This window comes from Scatophagus argus, chromosome 14, assembly GCF_020382885.2.
Source record: "Scatophagus argus isolate fScaArg1 chromosome 14, fScaArg1.pri, whole genome shotgun sequence".
NCBI lineage: Eukaryota > Metazoa > Chordata > Actinopteri > Scatophagidae > Scatophagus > Scatophagus argus.
Genome location: NC_058506.1, coordinates 10381828 through 10406752, shown reverse-complemented (window position 1 = coordinate 10406752; position 24925 = coordinate 10381828). Strand labels below are relative to the sequence as shown.

The 24925-nt window shown below is 38.9% G+C and overlaps 3 protein-coding genes across 3 annotated transcripts; 1 reads left to right on the top strand and 2 right to left on the bottom strand.

The window, feature by feature from the left end:
• Positions 1–1975: 1975 nt before the first annotated feature.
• Positions 1976–7730, bottom strand: b4galt4 (UDP-Gal:betaGlcNAc beta 1,4- galactosyltransferase, polypeptide 4). Its single transcript, XM_046411238.1, has 7 exons — positions 7614–7730; positions 5848–6384; positions 4955–5187; positions 3557–3744; positions 3262–3384; positions 3050–3154; positions 1976–2946 (listed from the first exon to the last, which is right to left on the bottom strand). The coding sequence occupies exons 2-7, from the start codon at positions 6107–6109 to the stop codon at positions 2811–2813; spliced, it is 1047 nt and encodes a 348-aa protein (XP_046267194.1). The 5' UTR covers positions 6110–6384; positions 7614–7730; the 3' UTR covers positions 1976–2810.
• Positions 7731–11268: 3538 nt separating this feature from the next.
• casr (calcium-sensing receptor) lies at positions 11269–16640 on the bottom strand. The gene is made up of 6 exons (XM_046411239.1): positions 16155–16640; positions 15739–16045; positions 14664–15503; positions 14330–14560; positions 13211–13334; positions 11269–13132 (listed from the first exon to the last, which is right to left on the bottom strand). Exons 1-6 carry the CDS (start codon positions 16337–16339, stop codon positions 11997–11999), a joined length of 2823 nt encoding a protein of 940 aa, XP_046267195.1. The 5' UTR covers positions 16340–16640; the 3' UTR covers positions 11269–11996.
• Positions 16641–19794: 3154 nt separating this feature from the next.
• zgc:175280 (cationic amino acid transporter 2 family protein) lies at positions 19795–24812 on the top strand. The gene is made up of 11 exons (XM_046410752.1): positions 19795–20189; positions 20410–20565; positions 20736–20892; positions 21072–21229; positions 21774–21996; positions 22230–22366; positions 22632–22734; positions 23757–23890; positions 23978–24144; positions 24365–24473; positions 24582–24812. Exons 1-11 carry the CDS (start codon positions 19808–19810, stop codon positions 24722–24724), a joined length of 1869 nt encoding a protein of 622 aa, XP_046266708.1. The 5' UTR covers positions 19795–19807; the 3' UTR covers positions 24725–24812.
• Positions 24813–24925: the final 113 nt, after the last annotated feature.

The following is a 24925-nucleotide window of genomic DNA, read 5'->3' as shown; positions in this document are numbered from 1 at the left end:
GAATTTGCTGGTGAATTCTTAGCCTCTACACTTGAACAAGTGTTACTATATTTACAAGCAGGAACACCACAATTCCCATCTTAGGCACTGCTTGCATTCTTTTAACAGATCTGAATGGACTAGTTTGTGAAGTAGATCATTATGTTCTCACTTGCAGAGTTGATATTTTTTGTGCTAAAACTGTTTTGTGACTGTCACATGTGAGCTACATGACTAGGCCTGACCTCGACAAGACAAAGCTTTCTTTCTGCACCATAGGAAGAGGAGATGACATCATATTGTCCATACAAAGCCTCAGACATCCCGCTCTTTCTTTGCACCAATAGGAGAAAAAAAAATAGGTCTGTGCTCAGAAGATGTTTGTATCTGAATAAGGGGTTATTATTGTTCTTACTTTTAGTACGTCCTCACAGTGATGCAGGGTCTTGTTAGACCTACAGCATAATTTAGCAGCAGCTAAATGCCACAGTGTGGAAATTATGCAATGATATATATATATATATATGTCCCAATTATATGTACATCCAAGCCTCAAACAACCAGTGTGTATCTTGAAAGTTGTGCTCCAAACTCCAAATAAAATAAAGCTGGACCTTTATACATGGAAATGGTGAGAAGTTCATGGTGCAATGAATCATGGAGGGACTAAACTGCATTTTAAACTAGTGAGGAGCTGATTTGACTAACCAACGTACAGTGTTTAACCAAATCCAAGCCATCTTACAACTGCACTACCTCTGAAAGTGAAACATAATGTACATACAAGTGCATTCACATTCATGTCCTGTTGACTAAAACATCATAGTAGCATATCATGTATTCAAATTCCAGGTTTCTGCTCTTGTTTTCCTGAGGTCAAAAGAGTACATTGGGAAAAAGACAAAACAAGATGTACTGAGGTTGTTTGGCAATAAAATGAATTGTCCAGTACTTAACAAGAACAAAACACATTCAACCCACCAGTAGTTGATCTTGTGCTCTATACGACCCCCTGTGGTCAGATCCATGCATTGCAGTCCAGCTTTGTGGTAATGTGCATGTTACATAAATTCCATAAAACATTAGAAATACGGGTAGTTATTTATGGCATTCTAAATACACCAGAAGAAGGTATTTAGGTGGATCTCATTTTATCCTGAAGCTTAAAAGTTATTATGCAAGTAGGCCTGGGAGGGGTAGTCAGGATCTGATCCAGATCAGGAGATGGCAGGAGAGTAAACCCAAGCCTGTGCAGCTGGCACCTGACGGGGTGAATCTGTATTGTCAAACATGAGGCTGTGAATTACAAAAATAAACAAAAAGCACATGGGGATATCACAGAAAAAAAAGCAAATATTTTATTGTACTTATTAGTAACACCAGTAAATCCCAAACATCATAGATTCATTTCTAAGCAGCATGCAAGGATCAGAGTACGAACATTTTTCTACACTGAAGTTACCTCACATACATGAAAGAAAGTTCAACTGATCTGGTTGGTCCCCAAGGACTACAATTATAATTTTACAATGTTAAAGCAATAAATAAAAATCCACCACCCATCAATTCCTGTTCAAGGCCTCATAAAGAGAAACATCCCATATATATAAAAAAAAAAAAATCACATCATTATGGCTCCCAAAACTACTTTTCAAAGCAAAAACATCATTCATCTCAAATTGCTCAAGGTTATTAAGTTCTGGAAATAAAGTCAATTGGCCCAAGACAGTGTGCAACACTATAAAAACGTAAAAAATAATTTAGGCTGATTCTAGAGCAGCCAGAGGTTTACAGTGCCTACTAAATCCTAAAAACATAGATAGGAACTAAATGCAACCTTCTAACAGGCCTTTTTCACAGAAGACAGACATACATATATATTATCACCATCCTCAGAATAACATATTTCAATTGATTATCAGCTGATATGACCAGCCCTCCATATACTATTACTGCTTGTCAGTTGTCTTTGTTTTTCATCTTCTCGACACAAGGCTCATCTGTTGTCTGCTCTAAAACTGATGCAGAGCCACCCTATACCCTCAGCTGAGGAAGTCCTCAAATAGCTGGTATTATTAAGATTACTAAGATTTCATGAATATGTTCATATTGATTACTTTATATTGGTAATGTCACAGGCTACTGTATGGATTAGTTTGGTAAGAAACCGATAAGCTAATACCTTAACGCTCTGTTGCTGTTTGTTTGTCTTTCTACCATCTAGCGATCAAAAATCAGTCATTGCAGCTTTAGTGTACATCACTAATATAAACTGATCCAATGTTGACTTAACATGAGAATTTGCATTGTCTACAGTTTGTAATTAACATGTCAGTGTCAACAAAGCAAGGCTATTGAGTTACCCGTCAGTCATTTCACTGCCTTGATGAGACCAAGCAGTAACCAACTTAACCCAAACAGGCTCTGCACACACATGAAGGTGTACTCGGGTATCTGGCTGATTTGAATTCTCAAAGGTGCAAAATGTCCTGCAATGCAAGTCTGACAGCTGATTGTTTCGGCACTACAATGTAAATACAGAAATATTTGTAGGTCTCCTTCTTTATTTGATCAAAGCCAATTATTACTTGAAGAAAAAAAATGTTTCCTGTTTTTTGCAGGCTGGTAATAATATTAAGAAATTAAGGCCACATGATATGCAAAAATGTGCAAAGATGTAGTAGTCAGGTAAACTGTTTCTGAATATGTAAAACTAAGTTAAACGATGTGCTTCATGTTGTCTTGTATACATCCTTTTCTGGCCTAAAGGTTCTGTATAAAATAGATCCAAAAATATTTTTTGGTCACAGCAGGGCTTCCTGTTTGAAATCTCAACTCTGTGGCTTACCAATGTCCACAGTAACATTCACATAAAGGGGCAGCCTCTCTACAGACAAAGTCTTATATGAGCAGCTGTTGAGTCCATCCTTTCTCCAGACCTGCGGCGTTCGTACTAATAAATTCATCCTGTGATGCAAGGAAAAAAAAAGTTAATTAAAGAGCTTAAATTTGCAGCACAAATCAAGATACCAACACATGATAAGTTTAACACACTTTGCCCATTACCGACCTGTCCTTGTTTATTTCATTGCCAGCGTCCCGTTTGTGAAACACCATGGTATAGCGAGCTACGTCAGCAGGCGGCCGCACGATCTTCATTTTCTGCAGCTCAACTCTGCGCAAGACAGCAAACTCAGGTGTCAATGAGTGAACATCCACTCCAGACGTGACAAAAAGCTATACAAAAACAAATAAAATACAGGTGTCCCTTGTCCGTCTCACCTGATGCGAAGGTCGTCATCTTCTCCACCCCAACCCCAGTAAGTGTTTGAGAATCCATTCACTTGATGAAACTGGTCTTTGGTCATAGCTGTGACTCCTCCAAAGTAGCCTTTGTAACGCAACCTGAGAGTGGCAGAATATGAACAGAAAGTTCTTTGTTTAAAGATTATATCAGGGCTTCAGGGTTTATATCAGGCCAGAGGAGAGTGCCATCCCTTAATACTGCACGGTAACATAAACTTTTAGCTATTGACTCTTCGAATTGGGGGATTTTACTCTTTAGTCATACACTTACTTGTATCCTGTGGCATTCCGGCCAACCACTAAGTGTTTGGGCTGGTTGTCACACACATATAAATTATGATCATTTTCAGGAACCAGATCCACATCATGGAAGATGAAACACTCCCAACTGTAGTCCTTCAGTGCCTCCAAATATCCGATATTCAGTAATTTGGCACGGTTAAACGTTGCATCACCAGCCTGCAAAGGAAAAAAAGAAAATACAATAAAAATTGAAAATACAGGCCATTTATAGAGTAGCTTTCACATAGCTTTCACAGCTTTCACATGTCATCATATTCAGGTTATTTTCTAACTGTCTGGAATCTCTGTATGTTGTCCATCTCAAAACACATTCTCCCAATTTACTGCACACTTGGCAGGTGTGTTGTTGGAAACCAAAGGACGTGCAGTATCATATTTGGTGCAATTTGGAGATCTCTAATATTAATAAACTTTGAATAAAACAAACAGTGCTCAGTACAGCAGCGGGGGTGGGGCTTCAGGCCTCGATACACACAGGTACACAAACAGACAAGACAAGAAAAGAGACAAACGGTCAGAGAAACAAGTGGGTCAGAGAAAAGTAATTTCACAAGGATTCCTCTGAAAAGAGAAAACTTGGCTTGCAGAAGATGACGGTGACCATGACTCTAGTTTACTTTGAAGAAGTAGCAGAAGTATCAGTGTAGGAAACTAAGCAATGAAAGTACTGCTGTGGACCAGATTTATCTCAGATCACAGCACTCTGGACAAAATGTCTCAGATTTTACTCAGAATGTAACAAATAAAACATGCAGCATTATTACCTCACAGAGCAGATACGTGAACCAGCACCAGTACTAATTACTAATTACATTATTTGGTGGCAGATGATTTGCCTTTGGCATGTGAATGTTGAGACGTAATAGTTTCTTTGTCTCCAGGTGCAATTTGAATGTTTTTTATTTGTCACAGAATATGAATTGTTGTGTTACAGGTTTCATGTCACCAGTAAGTATGCACTGATATGAAAACCGCTGGCTGAAAAAGAAGAACACTGAGCAACACACCAGTCGTTTGTTTTTTCTTAATATCTCTATTCATTTCTTCCCTTTGCTGCAGGAGGGGCAGCTGCATCACATTTGGTCATGCATGGTTATTTTTAATCAAGAAACTGGTTCAGTTCAGACTTTTAGCACGAGGAAAATAAAAGCGAGATGTTTACAGATGTGAGCTTGAATTGCAGCTAGTAAACATTTACTAATACTAATAAACTTCAGTGCAATTTCTTGATATGATAAACCAACACTCTCAGTTCCACAAGCATGAGCTCTAAACATCATGGCTCGTTTCAGTGCACACAACACACTTAAGTCGCATGATATTATATGAAAACTGTCACTTAACCGTGCATGATATGAAACAATACCTGCTGGATGACATAAATGGCATAGTGTATCTGCTGTCTCTGCAGAAAGGGGTGCAGGTGGTGCAAGAGGTAGAGGAGGTGTCTCTCTCGGCTGCGGTGGGGGATGAGGATCGCTACGCTCTGCCTCGCTGTGCAGTCTGCAGGCTCATACTCGCCTCTCGTCACTCCTTTGTTTTCACTCTCCACATCCTTCATTTTCAGGGAGGACTCAAAGGACAGCTTCACAGCTCCCTCTATACAAGGTGACAAATTCAAAAAGCAATCTCAGTCTTAAGCGCTACTGATCAATCTGTTAGTTTCATAAGCATACACAATAAGCATATTCAGTCAGGAGCAAAATCTCACATTTAAAGGTGCATTCCTCAATAAAAAATGTAGAAATTGTGTCATCTTAAACTATTTCTTTTCCTCCATTTCCAACAAATGCATTTCTCGACAGTTTTGAGGTTATAATGCTGATGCACACTTGAGGACATAATCCCTTGATTGTAGGATCATATCAAACAAATACAAAAAACATGTACTTAAAAAGCAAAATCCTTGCACAGAAAACAACAGCCAATATTTAACATATTAAACAATAGCTTATTTGTCTTTTGAGAGTTGTTGGCACTGTTTCTGATTTTTCATAAATCACGCAGCATGATCTGCCACTCTGCTGTAGACACCAGGTTCCAGGTGATTTCACAGATCAAATATTGGTACAAACTCCTGTCTGGTTTACATAAAAGTAAAAACAAATCATTCTTACTTAACAAGCAGGCACCATAAGCAAATAGATTTAATTTACTTCAGAGAAGATTCATTTTTCAATAAGGCAAAACACCACTTAAATAAATAACATATACACAGAAGGTTTGGCACCTCTGCAGTCTGTACTAGTGTATACTTACTGAGCAGAGGTGACTCCTCGGGGCATTTGCCTTTTGGTGGTAGAGTATTTACCCGATCAGGTACCACAGTCCAAGAGTTGACTTTATCCCTCAGGTCGTCTCCTTTGACAAGAGTCTGTGTTGTGGCGGAAGAAACCTGAACAGACTTCATAGTTTCTCCTGAAAAGGTTGCGATCCATACCAGCACCGAGACCGAGACGAGGAGCAGTAGGAAATACTTCCCCCTTCGCAAAAACTTGCACACAGGCAAATGGAAGCCCATGGCTGTGTGATTGTGCTGATGTGATACACTAAAAGTAGCAACTGTAGAAGCTTTATAGATTAAGATATTTTTTCTGTACAGGACATTTCAGCAAAACTTATGAGAGTCAGTTTCACTAACAAGTCATCCCATGGCAACAAAACATCCTGCTGAACAATCCAGTGAACCAATTACATGATCACTATGAAGTAAGGAAAACTTATTGGTGAAAATCCATCGCTGAACTTTCAAATTCCAGTTTCAGGGGGTGAGGTAAAAAACGTCTTCTCCGACAACTGTAAATTGATCAAGAGAGAAAACATGTTAGTGCTAACAATTTGCATCATAATCAAGCCAATACCACCGTGTCTGCTCCTGTAAAACTACACCATGACAGGGCAGGCTCTAGTTTTAAAGAGATATCTCTATCACTCTTATAGAAGACACCTGATGAGATGTTATCTTAGAAAACAAACCAAGGTACCAGCTGAGTGTGTTTAGTGCAATAACCTGTCTTTTCTTTTTTCCTTTTCAGAGACATTTATTCTGTTACACACTGCTGAAAGAGCTTCCTGAAAGGTAATTTTACACCCCGTAACAATACACCTGCTTTTTGCTGTGCACCTTTACAAAATTTTGTGTCACTTAACACAGCTGTTTCCGCCCACCTTTCTCCTGGCTTGCACTCTTTATTCATGAAATGTTCAGTAATTTCATTATCAATTAATCTGAATAGGCCAATAAATGTTCAGTTACAAATAACTACAACCTTACAAATTACTCCATTTGTCTGACCAGTGGTTTCAAATCCATATCACTGGATGAAATGTCAATTAATTTAATATAAACCGATTAATTAGTAAATCGTTTCAACACTAACAATTAAAATAACTACACTACATTGATAAATAACACATAAACTTAAGCTTGAGGTTACTATTATTTAGGGTTTATCAACGAAACACATCGATGGCAGACTGTAAGGATAGCTAAAATTTACAAACAGCCACCAATCAAACACATAAACTAGAATACCCGTTTAACATTAGTGTTTATTGTCTTTGCTGTTGTCTCTGGAAGGAAACACTGCTATAAGTAAAGATTTGACATTTTTTCGCCATTTGTTACCATATGTGTTGACTTTTTTTAGGGGCTGACAGGGAACAGCTAACATGGCTAACTCGAAACAACACTATAACTAACCACCGTTATTCATGTTAAGACTCTCGGTATGACATGACATTTTACATCGCTGACAGCTACTTCTTCGCACGAATATCGTTTATGTTTTGTACGACTAAAGGCTAAAGTTTGTTTCACGAGCTGGCTGTTTTTTAGTTGTATGCACATTCCTCTTGCAGACTTAACATAGCTGTTAGCAAGCTAGCTGACGATGGCGGATGCAACGCTACAGAGTTAAGCTGCTATTAAAATTAAGGTTGCGCGCTGTGGAACTGAAACATACAAAGTTACAAAGTTACGGCCTTATTTCAATAAAATCACTGCTTTGGTTGGCACACCTTACCGTTCACACCGCTACATCAGGTCATCGTCCAAGGAGGAAACGACAACAGTATGTCAAGTCAGCATAATAACACATGCTGGATGTATTTCAGACTAAAAGCTGCCGCAATGCTGCGGGATTTGGGAAACGCGTACATATACATACATAGACAATATACAGAGAAAACAGATTTCAGTAAAAGTTATTCGCAGTTCGCATGTGTTTGTTAATTATATATCTGTTGATACAGAGAGAGATACATATTTAGCATTTTGCCAAAAGGTTCATTTGAGATGATAGCGTATGATGGTTAGTATATTGTTACTCCTGCAAACGCTCCTCAAAAATGTCCTCTGTATTCAGCATATAATTTACAGTGTGTGAGTACCTATTATGTTCTTTTACTGAAACCATGAGATTCATACGTATGACCCGTTTTGATTTTGAAGGCAGCAACAACAAACAGGAAGTCCTTGTTTTTTAGGGTTGACTTGATGAAGTTCAAAGCGTGGCGCATGTTTTGTTTAGATGCTTCCGGGAAGTGGTTTTCAAAATAAAATCAAAATATTTGTGTTATGATGTTATCTATTTTCATTTCTGTGACAAGTGTTCCCATGGTATTCCATGGCCATTTTGCTCCATATCTGTCTCATCCCATCCCCTGCAGGTCAGAAATACACAGCATGCTGATCTTTCTCTGCTGGGCAACACTGGCTCTGAGGATAAGTGACTTTTCCCTCTGCAAACAGAGGATGTGGTTGTCCAGCTGCACCTCAGCCTCCCTCAGGTCTCAGCATGTTATCCTCCTTTTCACCAACGTGGGAGGTCCTGCACTGCTCAAAAGACCTTTTACCCATTTTTTTTTAAAAACAGTTTTCTACAATTACTGAGATCTTCTCTTTAGCGTCTTTGTATTTTGTTCTTTTATTGCCTCATAGGTCAGGAGTCTCTCCTACTCGGGAAATAGTTACAGCTTAGGCTCTTCACAGTTGAGAATCAGACATTGTGGATTAGAATAAACAGTGCTTTCACCAAACTGCTCTTCCCTCCTCTCTCCTTGTCTCTATACTTCCTCTATACTGTGAGACTGTGTATTGTAGTCCTATTGCGAGAATGACATTAACCTGTGAGACAGGCCTGTCTATTTGCAGATGTCACAGACTTGCAATAAGCAAGCTGCTGAAATTTCTCTGAAAGATATACGCCAAGATGCCCTGTAGACCTCCATCAGCATGTTCAGTGTTTGTTTTAGTTCTATCAGAGTTTTTCTAATGTTCAGATGTATATTTCTGGGAGAATTTGGGTTATTTCGACTATTATGTTGGTTCATGTTTATCAGGTAAAAGCTCATTATGCTTCAAAGTTATTTAGTTAATTTCAGTTTTACAGTTTCCATAACTGAGTTTTTTATGGGTGTATTGCCACATTTATAATGTTGGCCATTACACTAAACATAATGTAGAAATTACTCTGCCCTTTTTCTGGAGGGGACCAGATATATACTGAATACCTTAACATAAAAAAGACAGAAAGAAAAAACTTTACATTACAAAACAGAGAGAATGCGGGAGCTTAGTGCTGGGCTTTGAGACTGTGAGACTGTGATAACTGTAGTTTACATATCATCTCACCATTCAGTTTGACATTTTCCATATAATGTGGCAAAAAGTCACAAAAATGTGACTAAAGAGTTGCAGTTGAAGACTATTAACAGGAGGCCCCCTGTCCCATCATTCAGGGAGATGAAGAGACCCACTGTAATTTCATATACACAACCACATTCCTACAGAACATCAGAGGCAGTTTAAATACTCACTCCCCCCCTCCTTTGTTTGTTTCAGGGACATGCACAGACATTTTGGGGGGCTGGGGCTCAAGCAAAAATACTAACCTCACCTGCAAATTCTCTATTCCCGACCCGATGTTGTAACACTGCCATTTATAATAATGCACTCTTCATGACATTCAAACATTTAGTTGCTTGATGAAACCATACATTTGACATGTTTTCATGAAATTCATTGATTGTTCAAATGCTTTGACCAGTTCAATCGCATTCAATCAATGGTTTCTTCCAAAAAGTCTAGGAAGATGCAATTTAATGGAATGTAAACAGATTTGCATTGATTTGATTTTCTGTGTGGATTATGCATTGGTGTTCGCCAATATAAGTATGCAAAGGTACTTTATTTTTTTGAGCTCTGTCACCTACACCACTGTTGTAAACAGTGAGTCACAGCACTTGCGTATTTACACATCGCATTGAAAATGCACAAATCAAAAAATCAAACCACATTAAAAGACATTTTGTTTGTTCTCTTGTTATTATTATTTTTTAATTAACATAATGAGAGAAAAGTACACTTGTATCAATAGAGAATAGATTCATTCTCCAAACCAGGACACTCCGCCGCAAGTGGCTTAGCTGCCTGTGTCAGTCACGCATATTAGTGGCTTTGTGAAATTTTGGTATCACTATTGTTTTTGTCAAAAGCGGGACTTGGGGGAAACAAAGTGTAGTTTTCCTGACATTATATCTCATAAAATCTCATGAACACCCTTTGTAATGTTATGCTTGCTTCACACAGATTCTGTATTGTCTGGACAGTGGAAACATCCAAACATCCCATCAAAAATACCAAAATTAATTTTAGAATTTGAGTTGGTATTGGGCTTTCTTTAAGGACTTACCTCTCTATGAAAGTCCATTAAGGACTTATGTCTATATGTCCTCCACACCTGCATGTAGGGTCCTACTACTCCCACATGGCTGTTGTGGAAGCAGTAGGACCGGTCCTCCCTGTATCGTTTGAAGAAGTGTGCGTAATTATACACACATTTTCCAGCGTGGGTGCTTATAATAATAATTAATATGCCTCCAGCACCAGGTTTTTGCAGTGGACCACAACGTCAGCCGTCTCTCAGCATCTTCATCCAAAAACACCAGGGAACAACTGCCTGCGCGTTGTCCTTTCTAACAGATCTCCAAAAAGTAGCTCCTGAAGCATGTTTTTGTTTCCAACAGAAAGTGGCCTGTGGCCATGGTAACAAGGTAAATCACAGACATGACGCGCAATAATTGCTGTAATGGACTGATTACATACCTGCATTCCAGGTAGGGGAGGTCCCGCCATTGTGCTCACTGTCACTGACACTTAATGGAACTGAGCCAGCTTTTACGTGTTTTCCCTGCTGTGACAAGACAAAATGTCCAGTGTGCAATCAAGAAACAAGAGTGTTTTTTTGTTTTGTTTTGTTTCTTTTTACTGTATCGTCCACATCTATCTCTTTAAACCTTGCCTACTTAAGTCAGAATTATTTTCAACAGCTTCTTTTCTAATTATTCAATAGTTGCTTTTTTGCAAGACTTTTAATGTAGTTTGATTTGAAGAGTTGAATTGTTCTCTCGTGTGATCGGTATTGTATTGTCAATATTGCAACATCGGAGTGGGAATAGTGAATTTATGGATGGGGTGAGACTTTGCTTGAGCCCCTGCACCCCAAAATGTCTGCACGTGCCTGAGTGCAAAAGAAGGTTGTCACACGTGCAGCTGTGGATGACAGATAATTGTAAGCCTTTTATCTAGCCCAGTACAAATTCAAGTTCATATATCATTTCATGTACTGAATATAGAATCTGTGTGAAACAAAAGACACAACATTCAAGCATGTGTTCATGTGATTTTAGAGAGGTGTGTGAAAAACATCTGACAAAAGCAACAGTGATCATTATCACCAAATTGGTATCATAATTGCACAGATCCACTAATACGCATGATATAACACTGGCAAATTCAGTTTAGACCTTATTTGGGTTGCCCAAAGACCCCCAGACAAGGTGGCAGGGCCATGTAGAGACTATACCTCTGTTTCTTTTGTTGTGTTGTGGTTGACCAAAATAGAACATAATCACAAAGCATGGAACGTTTTGCTGACATCCTGTAATTGTGCATTTACTGTGTGACTCATGCGTCCTCTGGTCACATTAAAGAGCCCGGGTTTGTTCTCTGGTTAAACTTACTGGATAATTAGATAGAAAATAGAGTTTGCTAATTTAGACAAGGAATAGTGTCTCAAAAAACAAACACCAAACAAAACAAACAAACAAACTAAAGACACATAAACACTTAAGGATCTAACATAATGTTTTCAGTTGTACAAAATATTCCATTGTTATTAGCAGTGTATCTCAGGGTTAGTCTGGAAGTTATATAGAATCATAGGATTCTGTCATAGTAAGGAATGTTAGTTGGACTGCTTTTATCTACCTCCAGTGAAACTTTATCTTTCAGACAAAATGCTAATACATTAATCTACATGTAAATGCATTTCAAAATAAAGTCCACGGTATAAATGGGATTGATGAAGCTGAAGTTTGACACACATACATACATACATATACTATCACATCAGGGAACTCCTCCTTGACTCCTCAAAGCTCAAGGACAAAGTAACTGTTCCGCTGCCAAAGCTCACCCTTGGCTTATGCTTTCCTGAGGTCGGAGTGCAGTCATTGCCATTGGTCTTCAGGCTTATTGATGAAGACGGAGTCGAGGCAGAGGATCCACCGATGCTGCTGGACTTTTTTCTAGCAATTGTGCTGTGTTTTAATGTAGCTTTGGCTGCCACTTTGAAAGCATGGGCTGCGGTGCTGCATCTGACTTCCTCTATGGTGTTCCTGGAAGGTTTGAAGAGGATGATGTAGACCTTGTTAAAGAAGATGCAAGCCAGCATCCCAAAGCTGGATGCCAGTATAGCAATGACCTCCACAGCTGAAACAAACTTGCCATAAGTACTAAAGTACGCAGGGATAAAAGAGATCCAAACTATAAAGAATATGAGCATGCTAAAAGTAATGAACTTGGCCTCTGTAAAGTTTTCTGGAAGCTTCCGTGATTTAAAAGCAAAGAAGAAACATATTGCTGCCAAGAGGCACGTATAGCCAATAAGAAACCCAAGAGCCATCACAGAGCCTTCATTGCATGTGATAAAAATGATCTCATCAATATCGTGGTTCCTGTAGCTGGAAGGAGGGGCATTGTAAAGCCAGATCACACATATCATGACTTGGACAAAAGTACACAGAAACACCAACAGGAACTGCAGGTTCAATCCCCACCATTTACGATGGAGACTTGTAGGGATCTTGGCTTCAAATACCAAAAGTACTCTGTTAGTTTTCACAAGGATGCAGGAGATGCAGAGAACAAAACTGATCCCAAAGGCGGGCTGCCGTAAACGGCATGTCCAATCCTGTGGCTCTCCGATGAAGATGAGCGAGCTGCCAAAGCAACAGATAAGTGAGAACAGGAGGACATAGGACAGCTCTCGGTTTGTGGCCTTCACTATTGGAGTGTTGCGAAATTTGATGAAGACTCCCATCACGAAGGCTGTCAAGACAACACCCAATACCGCACATATTGCCAGAGCTATACCAAACGGTTCTGTCCAGGAAAGAAACTCGATCTCCTTCAGGAAACAGAATGTGTGGTTCCCGTTGGACCAGGAGTTATTTGGACATTTGGTGCAAACGCTGGCATCTGTTTAAAAAACAAACTGTGTTAGTCAGGTGTAACATTAATCTATGTAAGGTTGTGATTTTTTTTGCATCTCAGTACCTCTATGATTACTGTACTCTCCATCAGAGCACTCGGTGCATTCAAAGCAACATGTGGGCATGCTGTCTATGATCCCTTTTCTTGTACCAGGTTCACAGTCCTCACTGCAGTTGGAGAAAGGCACCTAGAGTATTTAAACAGACAGAAAGGTTGCATGAGAAAAAAAAATATACACAATACAAATGCATAGGTTTTCATATAAAAATATACACGCTGCAGCTATAACAGCTTCCACTGTCATGGGAAGGCTTTATACTAGATTTTGGTGTGTTTCTGTGGGAATTTTTGCCCATTCATGCAGTAGAGCATTTGTGAGGTCAGACACTGATGTTGGGCCAAAAGGCCTGGCTCTTCATCCCAAAGGTGTTGGATGGGGTTGAGGTCAGAGCTGGAGTTCTGTCAAGTTCTTTCACACCGAACTCATTCAGTCCTGTCTTTTATGGACCTTGCTTTGTGCACTGGGGCACAGTCATGCTGGAATAGGAAAGGGCCTTCCCCAAACTGTTGCCACAAAGTTTAACATTTTTCTTTAATAATTAAAAGTTAATTAGTAATGAATAAGTTTAACTTAGAAAGTATGGATGTTACATTTTGAGAATCTAAACAATATGTGAATCTAAACAATATATGTGTCACATATTGTAAGATGTGTGGCAAAAAGATTGAATTCTCCTTTTGGTGATTCCTGATAATCTTTTGAAGTTTTTTCCCAAATAAATTTCCCAAAAGTAACTTAAAGCTACTCTAATCATTCTTTGTTTGAACAATGTGTCAATATGAATGTATCCCTCACAGTGAGGAACCCACACTGAATTATTAACTATCACCACTGTTCCCCACAGTGTTTTATCATCTTTCTTGTCATTGTTTTTGGTTTCATGGACCACTTATCTACTACTTGGTTCATTCTCACTTGTCTTACTAACTTGTTTAAAACCTTGTATGCTCCCTGTCCAGGCAGACAAAGTTAGTCACTAGCAAATGACGCCAGTAGAGCACTTAGTGGCAGAAGAGTCAAATATTTTTCTAAGGAGTCAGTGACCAAAACATAGCGAAAAGGTGAGTGAATATTGTACTTTCTTGACCCCAACTGAATGTAAGTATAACAGTCTGACTGACCTCAGAACTGTATCCATTCCACAGAATCTTTGTCTTGTCAATGAACAGTTTAGCCCCTCGTTTTGTGTGCACATTGTAGTATCCAACCTCCTCAAACACCACAGAGCCATCTTCCGCAGACCTGTGCCAGTTTATAATGGTGTAGTTTGCTGACAGGTCTGCATTCTCATCAAAGTGCATCTTTCCCCCCATACTGTTAGTGTAGTTCAAATGCCTGAGCTGCTTCAGAACCTGGGAATCAGAACCACACATTTAGATGATAAAAAGCAAAGGATCGGAGGATTTAAATGCTTTTTTAACTGTTTTGGTTTGTAGTAAATCTAGAACATTTTACCTGCCATGCTTCCATTTTCTTCATATCTGCACAAGAATTGTTGGCAAAAAGTCCTTGTCCAGGCGTGCAGGTGAGTATGTCCTGTAAGGCATGTGCAATGGAATAAACTGCAACATACACATTATAAGAGATACGAAGATGTGTGTGATCAAGGTATGGGGTCTCAACACTCGTGATGTCTTCTTCACCAGTGCACAAAGGTCTGAAACTAGTGCTACCATTCTCACTTTCTTGCAGCCTTGGACTGTCTTCCAGGTAACAGTTGAAGGTTTCTTCCCAAAACTCCCTGACAAATTCGTTGTGACTGTCCTTCTTTGGTTGGACTTTTTGTAAGAACTCTCTAAAGCCAGGTATATGCCCTGCCTTTAGAGCAAAGCCAATAGTCCCTGCCATGACATCAAGATATTCTGGTTTAGCAATAAGAGAAGAGCTTGACCATGCTTCACTGGCTAACCAGATACGATCTGTGATGTTTCTCCTGACCATCTCTTTGATTAAAGGCTCAACATCGGGGCCGCTGGCAAATGCAACAATTACTTTAGCTGTGGAGTTCTCAATCCTGTCAGCCAGAGCTTGGATTTCATGATCCTCAAAGTACTGAGAAATAAGTTCATTTAGGTGAATGCAGATGTCTCGCTCTTCCATCTCCTTCTCAAACTTTTCAATCCCTGGGCGTCCATAGTCGTCATCTGAGGCCACGGCAATGACCCAGTTCCACTGAAAGTGCTCAATGATGTCTGCCATGGCTGTGGCCTGGTACTCGTCTGTAGGAATGGTCCTCATGAAGGATTTGTATTGGTTCTTGTTGCTCAGTAAGCGACTAGAGGAGGCGTAGCTGATCTGAAACAGCAAGGATTTCAGGTAATATTTGAGGTTCTCGTTCTGTCCTCCTCATTGCTTATCTTTACTCAATTAAAAGATTTTGTCATTTTCTCGATAAAACAAATTATACAGGAGTCATTGTTTTTCCTGTAAATATATACTACCCACATCAAGTAAATTGTATGTGAACATCATTTTCAGCTTTAATGTTGTGACTGAGATGGAGTATTGATGTTGTATTGATGTTACTCACCTGTGGAATATAAAAGAGACCCAGTAGGTTTGCGACTGCTGTAGACACTGCAGATCCGGCGGCTCCGACTACCGCAATGGTTGCTGGGATGTGATCAGTGCAGTTACAAAATTCATCTAGATTCAGAGAGTCAATTTTATTTTGCGCCACAAAACTGAGTGTAGCTTCCAGGGCTTTTGACACTGTGTTGCAGGTGTCAAAGATCCTGTAGCCCAGGGTGATGTTGGGCAGGAGAGTAGTGCTGTTGTTTATCTCATCAATCGCAAAAATCATGGCCTGGAGCCAACGGAAACCACGGAAATTGAACCTGTAGAAGCAAACAAGGCATGAATTTAAATGAGCTGAGCACACTTGTTCAGTCAAATCACTCGTGGTTTCATGTTTGACTACCCAGAAACAAGATTCCAAATTTTTACCTGACACACTGTGTGGATTCGGGCCGGGCTGCAAGGTCTTGGTCTTTGGAGGCAACACCAAAGTGTATGGGGAAAAGACCTCCAAGCAAAATATCACCAGTCATCTGTGCTCTCTGAATGGGTCCGTAAGCTGAAATCACGTAACTTGACCCCAACAGTGTCAGATAATACAGAGCCAGTCTCATCTTTCTTTTCTTTCTGATGGGCAGGATTATTTTCTACAAATCCCCAGAGTGACGGTATTCTCAGTATTGTTTTCTCCCATCAATCTGCCTGCTGCAGAGTTTGGTGTTCATGTTTACACTGATGAGACTGGAGGACAAAAGGGAAAAAAAACATTTTGTGCTTTGAGAGCTCACCATTTGATTAATATAATTTTGTTGACAATTCAACATGACGTAAACTTAATGGTTGTAAACTCCTCACTAATCACTGAGCTCACTTTCCCATATAAACAGGGACAGAGGGTGAGAACAGTGTTCCAGGCCCGTGTGACCTCGGGCTATTATTACCTACTCAAGCAGGCCACACAATTACATGTTTTTTTTAAGAGTTTGATCTTTTAAATGTGTTGACTCCTGTAGTAATATTTCCAAGAAGAGACAACATCTTTCACCCCTCTGTCAGCTTATTTACAGCCAAGCTGCTTGAAATATCCGTCTGAGCTAAATTAGATGCGAAGTCACACTCTAACGACCCTCCTTCCTGCTAATGCTCGCTCTCATGCTGCGGCCAGTGAACCCAGCCATGGAGAGAAGCCCACTGCATCTGGCAAATACTGCTGGAAAAATGCTGGGGCAGAGCCGTGATAATGAAGCAACAAACAGCTTAAAGAGCCATTGTTTGTTATATTAATAAATATTCTATACACAGCCATACAGCATGTATATTAATTTCTAATTGTCATCATTTTCTATGGAAAGCGTATTTTACTTTAAATAATATCTCCAGTGTTAGTAACGATACTAAAGTACCAAATTACAATTCACATAAATTCAATAAAAAACAGAAAAACTAAAAACACATTAATAAAGATAAATAGCAAAATAATTCACCATAACTGACTGTGGCTGAACACTGTTGAACAGTTCTTCTATGTTTTCAATGTCTAAAGTAAAACAAATTAAAACATTAAAGGTGAAAAACAACATAGAATCAAACTTACCCTTGAACTCTTAAACTCTTGAGTGTGGTTTAAATACAGTTGCAATAGTTGATCTGTGGGTATCTGTGCAGATTTTAAGGCCTTTTCCCAAAATATCCAGCGTGTTGAATGAATTCAGTGGGTGATGGCGTTAGCTTTCTGAACCCCTCTCTGCAGATGAATCATTAACAGAGTGAGGGGTAGTCCATTTCCTTCAGCTAATGAAGTCTACTCACACCTCACTCCTCCTGAACTAAAGTCCTCACAGCCTGTTACCACAGCATTGCAGAAAGACAAGCACTGAAACTATTTCAGTGACAACAACTAAAATTTGAGATAGTGAGCTCATCGCCATCCTATGAAAAAAAAATACCATGTGAACATGTTCTTGGTAACTACAAATTAAAATTTTGATCCTTATATTTGCTGTTTTTGTCTGTAACTGCATGTGATTCATCCAATGAGCAGTTTTCCAGGCAGGTTTCATCTTCCATTGCGTGCTGGCAGAAGAGGAGCAGCACGATACCAGGAACCCCTGGAAGCAGTGGATCGCACCATGATGTTTCTCAAACAGTTAAGTGTCTCCTTATGCTCTGATGAACGAGTCTTCAATTTGTTGCTGAGCAGATGTCTCCACTGAAAAATATTTCAGTTTACAACATGTTGACTTATCTGTGACCCAATCCAAGCACTGTGATCACAAGACATCACATGAGAGCCTAACAGGTGAAGGATAAAAAGCCTGAATCCATTTATTTAATTAAATTAATTCATTCATTTATTTTACTGATGTAAATTCTCTCCCCTTTCATTAGTAAAATAGTTAAATTAAATAAAGAGTTTGTTGCTGTTTGATCAGTAGACTCAGAAATGCATTAGCAGAGCTGGAAACACTGCCCTCATGTGGAAGATAACAGCAATGATCACAAACACAAATAGTCAAGATTTAATGGGATTTGTTTTACATAACAAATATTACTGGACAAAGCTCATGGACTGAATAGGTTTCAGGAACTTCATTTAGAAATTTAGCAACTGTAATCCCAACAGAAATCATCAGCTTTGTCAAACTTGATGTTAAACATGATGAGTTGTGCTGTTCAGCCCAAGAATATAAATTATTTGAATATGTCCAATTCTTTTTAACATTCAGTTGAGGCTGCAAACTCATCACTTTATATAGGTTGAATTCTCAATAGGTTTCTGAGTATTTAAATGAAATGGCTGTGAATGCGCACTGCTTGGTACTCTTGTTTCTTAATATCACAATTAAGAAGTCAAAATTTGTTTTAAAAAGAAATCTGTATCTTTATTAACACTGATTAAAACCTTCTAAAAATACTTAGGAATGGAACACTATGAGAAATGATTGACAAAGGCCTCAATCATACCACTTACATATGTACACAAAGAAACAGCTTTGTAAAATTCTTTCTTTCTTTCTTCTTTGACATACCTTAAGTGTCCTTAAAGTGTCCAACAACAAATCATTCTGCTCCTGTCTTTTTCAGAAGTAGCACGTACGTCTGAAATGTAACATAACGTGTCAAATATGTCGAGTCGTGAAGAGTTCACAGCGAATGGATTTATCCTCACAGCTAGTCTGGTCTGGTTTCAGATCAAAACGGACACACTGCAGCGTTCAGCTGAAAAGGTAAGGAATTCAATCTTAGAATGATGAGTGTACAATCTGGATGCGATTGCAGTTTGTTTTCTGATATAATAAGCTTGTTCAGTTAGCATCATTATAAAGTAAAAAAAAATGATCACCTCACTATTTAGTGAGTGATGAACCACTGAAACATCTCGTAAACAGTGAAATAATAGATGTACAGTCATGAAGCTACTTCAGGCTTTAATTTTTATGTGTTTTGTGAACACAGGCCTTAAATAGTAAATAATTCACTGATGACACATTAATAACAACAACAGTCAACTGTGTCTGATTAAAACCTTGAAGACTGCTCATTCAACTGTTCTTAAATGTAACACTGTGTGCAAATGAATACCACTTATTGTAGGTAAGGGATGTTAGTGTGAGTGTATGCTTGTACCTTAAAGAATGTCATGTTCTTGGTCCTGTCATGTACCTGTACCTGTACCTGTACCTGTACCTGTACCTGTACCTGTACCTGTACCTGTACCTGTACCTGGGCAGTTTCACAGTCTTGGACTACTGAAGCATTTGTTTATATCTGTAGCTGAACTTGAGCTCAAGATTTTTGCTATGGAATTCAGATTAAATGGACTATAATGACGTGAATGCTGCAGAGTAGGATAACGTTTCACTGATGAGTTTATTTGTATCTAATATTTTGAATGAGAGCTGTTGATTTGAAGAAGCACTCACATTTGACACTTCTAAGAGAAAATCTTTGGCCAGATATCTTTCTACTCAGACATCATCTGGCTAGTCTACTTGAAATTATAATACATGCTTAAGTCTTCTGTAATTTTTTTGTGTGTGTCATTTTGCCTTCAGCAGTCAATGAACACCAAATATTTACACATGATTCAAAGGATGTCTGGTGCAAAGATCGTGCTGCTCCTGCAGAGCCTGTCCCGTAGGAAACCTCTGGAGCCTGAAGGAGAGGAGTCCTGCTTTCGGCAGTGCTTGACCACCCTCGACCTGGTGGCTCTGGGAGTCGGCAGCACTCTGGGGGCCGGTGTGTATGTGCTGTCGGGAGAAGTGGCCAGAACCGTGGCTGGGCCGAGTATCATAATCGCCTTCCTCATAGCAGCAGTTGCCTCCGTCTTTGCTGGACTTTGTTATGCTGAATTTGGAGCTCGTGTTCCCAAGACAGGCTCTGCTTATCTCTACTGTTATGTGACTGTGGGAGAGATATGGGCTTTTATCACTGGCTGGAACTTGTTGCTCTCGTACGTCATAGGTAAAGATAGTGCAACTCTGAATACATTTACCTCATGTGATGGATGTTTAATTATCATCTTGTAAAAGTGTCTTTCTTATATTCTTCTCTTAAATGTTTCAAATGAGGCTCAAATTTAAAATAAAAAAACATATTGGAAAAGTTGTTATGGCTTCTTATGACACTGGCACTTGAGTTTCTGTGAGTCTATCCATGTTGTATCTCCTTTTCTTTTATTAAGGAACGTCTAGTGTTGCCAGAGCCTGGAGTGGGACATTTGATGATCTCATTGGAAATGTCATTGCCAACTCTCTGGGTAAACAGGCTGCAATGGATTTACCTGGCCTGGCTCCCTACCCAGACTTCTTTGCAGCTGGCCTCATAATGCTCCTGGCAGGCAAGTTTCCCTATCTAAACTTCATACCAAATCTAAGAAGTTAGTTTTGTAATTTAAGTAAAAAATAAAGGGAATAAAGAGTAGATGGTCACAATTTGCAACATACCTTTCAAACAAGGTCCATTTGTGTTCATGATTAACTTTATATCATCTGTTCATTTTCTCTCCAGGGATTCTTGCATTTGGTGTTAAAGAGTCTGCTATAGTAAATAAAGTTTTTACAGCAGTCAACATTCTGGTGTTGCTGTTTGTTATCCTCTCTGGAGCCATTAAGGGCAACATCAACAACTGGCACATCAGTGAAGATTCTTTCCACCATGGATATGAGTATGGGTTCTTAGTTTTTCATACAATGTACCATCAAGGCAAAAAACAAAACAAAACAAAACAAAAAAAGGTTGCTATTGTTAATAACAGATTTAATTTAAGTTACCCTTTTTTTGCTAAATATGGGTTTGAAATACATACTGATTTATCAGTTTGTTGCTTATCACTGAATGTCCAAGGAACAACATGTCTGTTCTTTACAGAAACCACACGTTACTAAATGAAACCGCCAGATACGGCAGTGGAGGATTTTTCCCTTTTGGCTTTGAGGGAACGTTAGCAGGAGCAGCCACTTGCTTTTATGCATTTGTTGGATTTGACTGTATTGCCACAACAGGTAAATATAGGTATTATTCAGCAATACTCAGTGCAGTCAACAGTTTATAATGTAACTTCCTGATATTTACGGTGTAATTCCTCGTACTTTGTCCTGGTTCCCACTGGTATCTAAATGCAGGTACAGCAGAATCATGAAGTTAAAATTGGGTTTTAGAGGAAATAAGAAATAAATTACACTGTAACTATTTTGTGCATACTGGGCGTCTATGGGATATTTTAGAAGATAGAAGAAACAAGTTGTAAGTACTGTGTACCAATGGGGTACAGCACCTCAGTATAGCAAATGTCTTAGTTGTGCAGAAAAGTGCAGTAAAAGCAAAAATTCCTTTGTGAGAAGCCAAGAAATGGTCCTTTATTCATTCAGCAGCTTATAAGGGGCAGGCTGACATAGAAAACAACCTAACCCTTCTCAAGTGCAGGAAAACTTGTACTGGCATCAACAAGATGCAAGAATAAATTTTTTTTTCTTATCAAAAAAAAAAGAGGGTAGAGGAGCATAGAGAACAGTAAGATACTATTAAACAAAATGTGTTTTTCTTCAGGAGAGGAGGTCCAAAACCCTCAGAAATCGATCCCACTCGGCATTGTGGTGTCACTCCTCATCTGCTTCCTGGCGTATTTTGGTGTGTCTGCTGCCCTGACTCTTATGATGCCGTACTATTTGCTCAGCGTTCACAGCCCGTTGCCTGTGGCCTTTACATACGTCGGTTGGGACCCTGCAAAGTATGTTGTGGCTGTGGGATCTCTCTGTGCACTGTCAACAAGGTATGAAACACAGTGTGCCATTTATAAACCCCTCTCTGCACATGAAAGCAACGTGTGTTCATTTTACTTGGATTTAACTTTGTTTATCAGAATCAGAATTCCTTTATTTATCCCTGAAGGGAAATTCTTAAATTTAAATTTTAGTTTTTGTGATATTTCAATGGTATTATGTCCCCATTGTCCCAACTATAACTGAATGGTTATTGATGAGTTCTTTGGCCTTTTTGCCACAGCCTGCTAGGATCAATGTTTCCGATGCCTCGTGTTCTCTTCGCCATGGCCAGAGATGGGCTTCTGTTCAGACCTCTCAGTAAAATGAATGACAAACAAAGTCCTGCCATAGCGACCCTGGTTTCAGGGGTTGTAGCAGGTAAAACTGTCCAAAACTGTCCATACATGTCATACATGTTTACTCCTGCATATTACACAGCTGAGTAATTCTGCATAACTGACCTTTATGTGTCAACTTTTGTATCATCTCAAGACATTTTCTCTTGGTGTGACTTGGACTTGAATTGTCCAAAACAACTTCAGAAGCAAACATGTTAGATTTATTAAAACTAGGAGGTATAAGAGGAAGTTATTTAAGCTTGGGTACATTATTCTTATTGTTCTTATTCTTCGTTTCTTTTCAGCCTTCATGGCGTTGTTGTTTGACCTGAAGGCTCTGGTCGACATGATGTCTGTTGGAACCCTCTTTGCCTACACACTTGTTGCCATATGTATACTCATATTAAGGTATGGTTCACCACAATTAATAATAATGAAAACGTGTGGTGTATTGTTGCTCTACTTTAAATCATATAGAACTTGAAAGGTAAAATGGTGAGAACAAGAGAAAGCGTAGTTGTTTATGTGTAGCTCAGTGACTACTGACAGTCCTAAAGCAAAGCAACGGTGGAATTTAAAAAGTATGTTTACTCAAATCTGTGCTTACGTGTGAATTCAAGGTATTATATTTTATCTTAGTGTCTCAACTTTATACTACATTTGCCTGACTTAGTTACTAGCTTAGTTACTATCCAGTGAAATCACGCATCTGCAAATTTGACAACTTTTTAATCTGAATTTTCTGATAAACGGAAGGATGAAGTTCTCCTTTATGAATGGAGAATATTCTCCTACTTCTAAATAAACTATTTAAAAACCCTCTTGTATTAGCTGGAAATGCATCAAAGTGGAAAAGACGTGAAAAGCTTAATTTTTAGATTACTCCTGGTGAAGGTGATGAATCAACTGCATTGTGTACAGTTTGTCAGAAGATACTAATAATCCCAAAGGTAACTGAGCAAAATGAAAGTAAACAGCAGTTTCACAGTTTTTCAACCTTGGACTGGCTTCTTTACAAGAAAGAAATGCCTTCAAGAACAATAAGAACAGGATGTAAATACAGGGAGGTTTGCAAAACTGAATGTGCCACTTTTTGCTGTTGTCAAATGTGATTGATGAACTAATATAACACTTTGATCAACTGACAAGCTGGGAAACTCTGTGCAGTTTCTGCATAAAGAATGCTTTATTTTCTTCCATTTAACTGCCTTCACAGGGTGATAATTCCAAAAGTTCATTTAATAAGATGACATTGGCCTGATCTGTGTTGGGAACATGATAAGTATAGGGACTAAAATAAATTGATGTGAACCAGGACAAGCAAAGAAACAGGGATAAAACTCAGTGAACTCCTGTTTAAGCTGCAGATATGTCAATACATAGAAACAAATGTTATGTTAACCCATTTGCTTATATTTCCTCACTTACAGGTACGAAGCAGACCTCAGTGAGCATGCAAGTTTGAGTAAACCAGAACCCTTTACACTAAGTGGGGTATTATGTCCTCCTTCACAAGCCACCACACGGACATCGAAAACTGTGTCTGTTTTAGCTGGTATTATTAGTAAGTGATCTTACATCCTGAAATATTTTTCTGTACAGAGATGATTTCCATTGTTAATAATAGTTGGGCTTTCATTTTTCTCCTCAGTATTTTTAGCTATCGTCCTGAGCATCTTCATATCTGAAGCTTTAGACTCCCTGCAAAGCCTGAAGTGGTGGAGCTTACTTTGTGTCTCTGTGATTGTACTGGTGCTGGTCTTCACTGTGCTGATCATCTGGAGACAACCACAGAGTACAAACAAAGCTGCTTTTATGGTATTCCTCATATGATTGGCCTATGAATGAGATGTGTCTGTAAAGTCTGAATCTGGGGTGACTGGACGTCCTGGGTGTATTAACATATGAAGGGTGTCTGAAAAGGAGATGGGAGTGTCCTGAGTGAGAGGTGTTGGCGAGGTGGCAATTTCCATTACATTTTCTTATACTTCTTTCAGCTGATTGTTTCTCAGCTCTGATAATATTTCTGCTCTTACAGGTTCCCCTTGTGCCACTGCTTCCCATTTTCAGCACCTTCGTAAATGTCTATCTAATGGTGCAACTTGGATCAGACACATGGATCCGCTATGCAGTGTGGATGGCAGTAGGTATGCAAACAATATCACTATAAAATATATATTTTCTTTTCAACTAAGTTTTCAAAAACCTCAAATAAACAAACGTGACCATATGAGATTTAACTTTTCTTTAAACAGGTTTAATCATCTACTTTTGTTATGGTGTTCGGCACAGCGTGCAGAAACAAAGACTCCAAAATTCACACAACCAAACCAGCATTCTCAGCTTGAGCACCACTGTGGAGCAAAACTTTGAATCTGGACAAGACTTCAATGGGTGAATGAAGTGAAATGATTGATTTACTGATAAAAACATCCCATGGGTGAATCAGCAAACAATGTGAAAAGGCTTTCATTTCAGTACAAATCTGACCAGAAAGCACAGATCAACATTTGTTTCATAAATTCAAGAAGTCATCAAGAACTGTATAATGTGTTTGTATCACTTTCTATTCTCGTGTAAAATGTGGCAATTTCTGTGA

What these genes read in the sequence shown, in the direction of transcription:
- b4galt4 (XM_046411238.1), bottom strand. Translation starts at nt 6,109, where the DNA reads ATGGGCTTCCATTTGCCTGTGTGCAAGTTTTTGCGAAGGGGGAAGTAT. An exon ending in CGAGGAGTCACCTCTGCTCA is followed by an intron (nt 5,188 to 5,847) that starts GTAAGTATACAC and finishes CACCTTGTATAG; the next exon opens with AGGGAGCTGTGAAGCTGTCC. An exon ending in CGGAATGCCACAGGATACAA is followed by an intron (nt 3,385 to 3,556) that starts GTAAGTGTATGA and finishes TGCCACTCTCAG; the next exon opens with GTTGCGTTACAAAGGCTACT.
- casr (XM_046411239.1), bottom strand. Translation starts at nt 16,339, where the DNA reads ATGAGACTGGCTCTGTATTATCTGACACTGTTGGGGTCAAGTTACGTG. An exon ending in GAATCCACACAGTGTGTCAG is followed by an intron (nt 16,046 to 16,154) that starts GTAAAAATTTGG and finishes TTGCTTCTACAG; the next exon opens with GTTCAATTTCCGTGGTTTCC. An exon ending in GTCTCTTTTATATTCCACAG is followed by an intron (nt 15,504 to 15,738) that starts GTGAGTAACATC and finishes TTGCTGTTTCAG; the next exon opens with ATCAGCTACGCCTCCTCTAG.
- zgc:175280 (XM_046410752.1), top strand. Translation starts at nt 19,808, where the DNA reads ATGATTCAAAGGATGTCTGGTGCAAAGATCGTGCTGCTCCTGCAGAGC. An exon ending in CTCTGTGCACTGTCAACAAG is followed by an intron (nt 21,997 to 22,229) that starts GTATGAAACACA and finishes TTTTTGCCACAG; the next exon opens with CCTGCTAGGATCAATGTTTC. An exon ending in GGTTTCAGGGGTTGTAGCAG is followed by an intron (nt 22,367 to 22,631) that starts GTAAAACTGTCC and finishes GTTTCTTTTCAG; the next exon opens with CCTTCATGGCGTTGTTGTTT.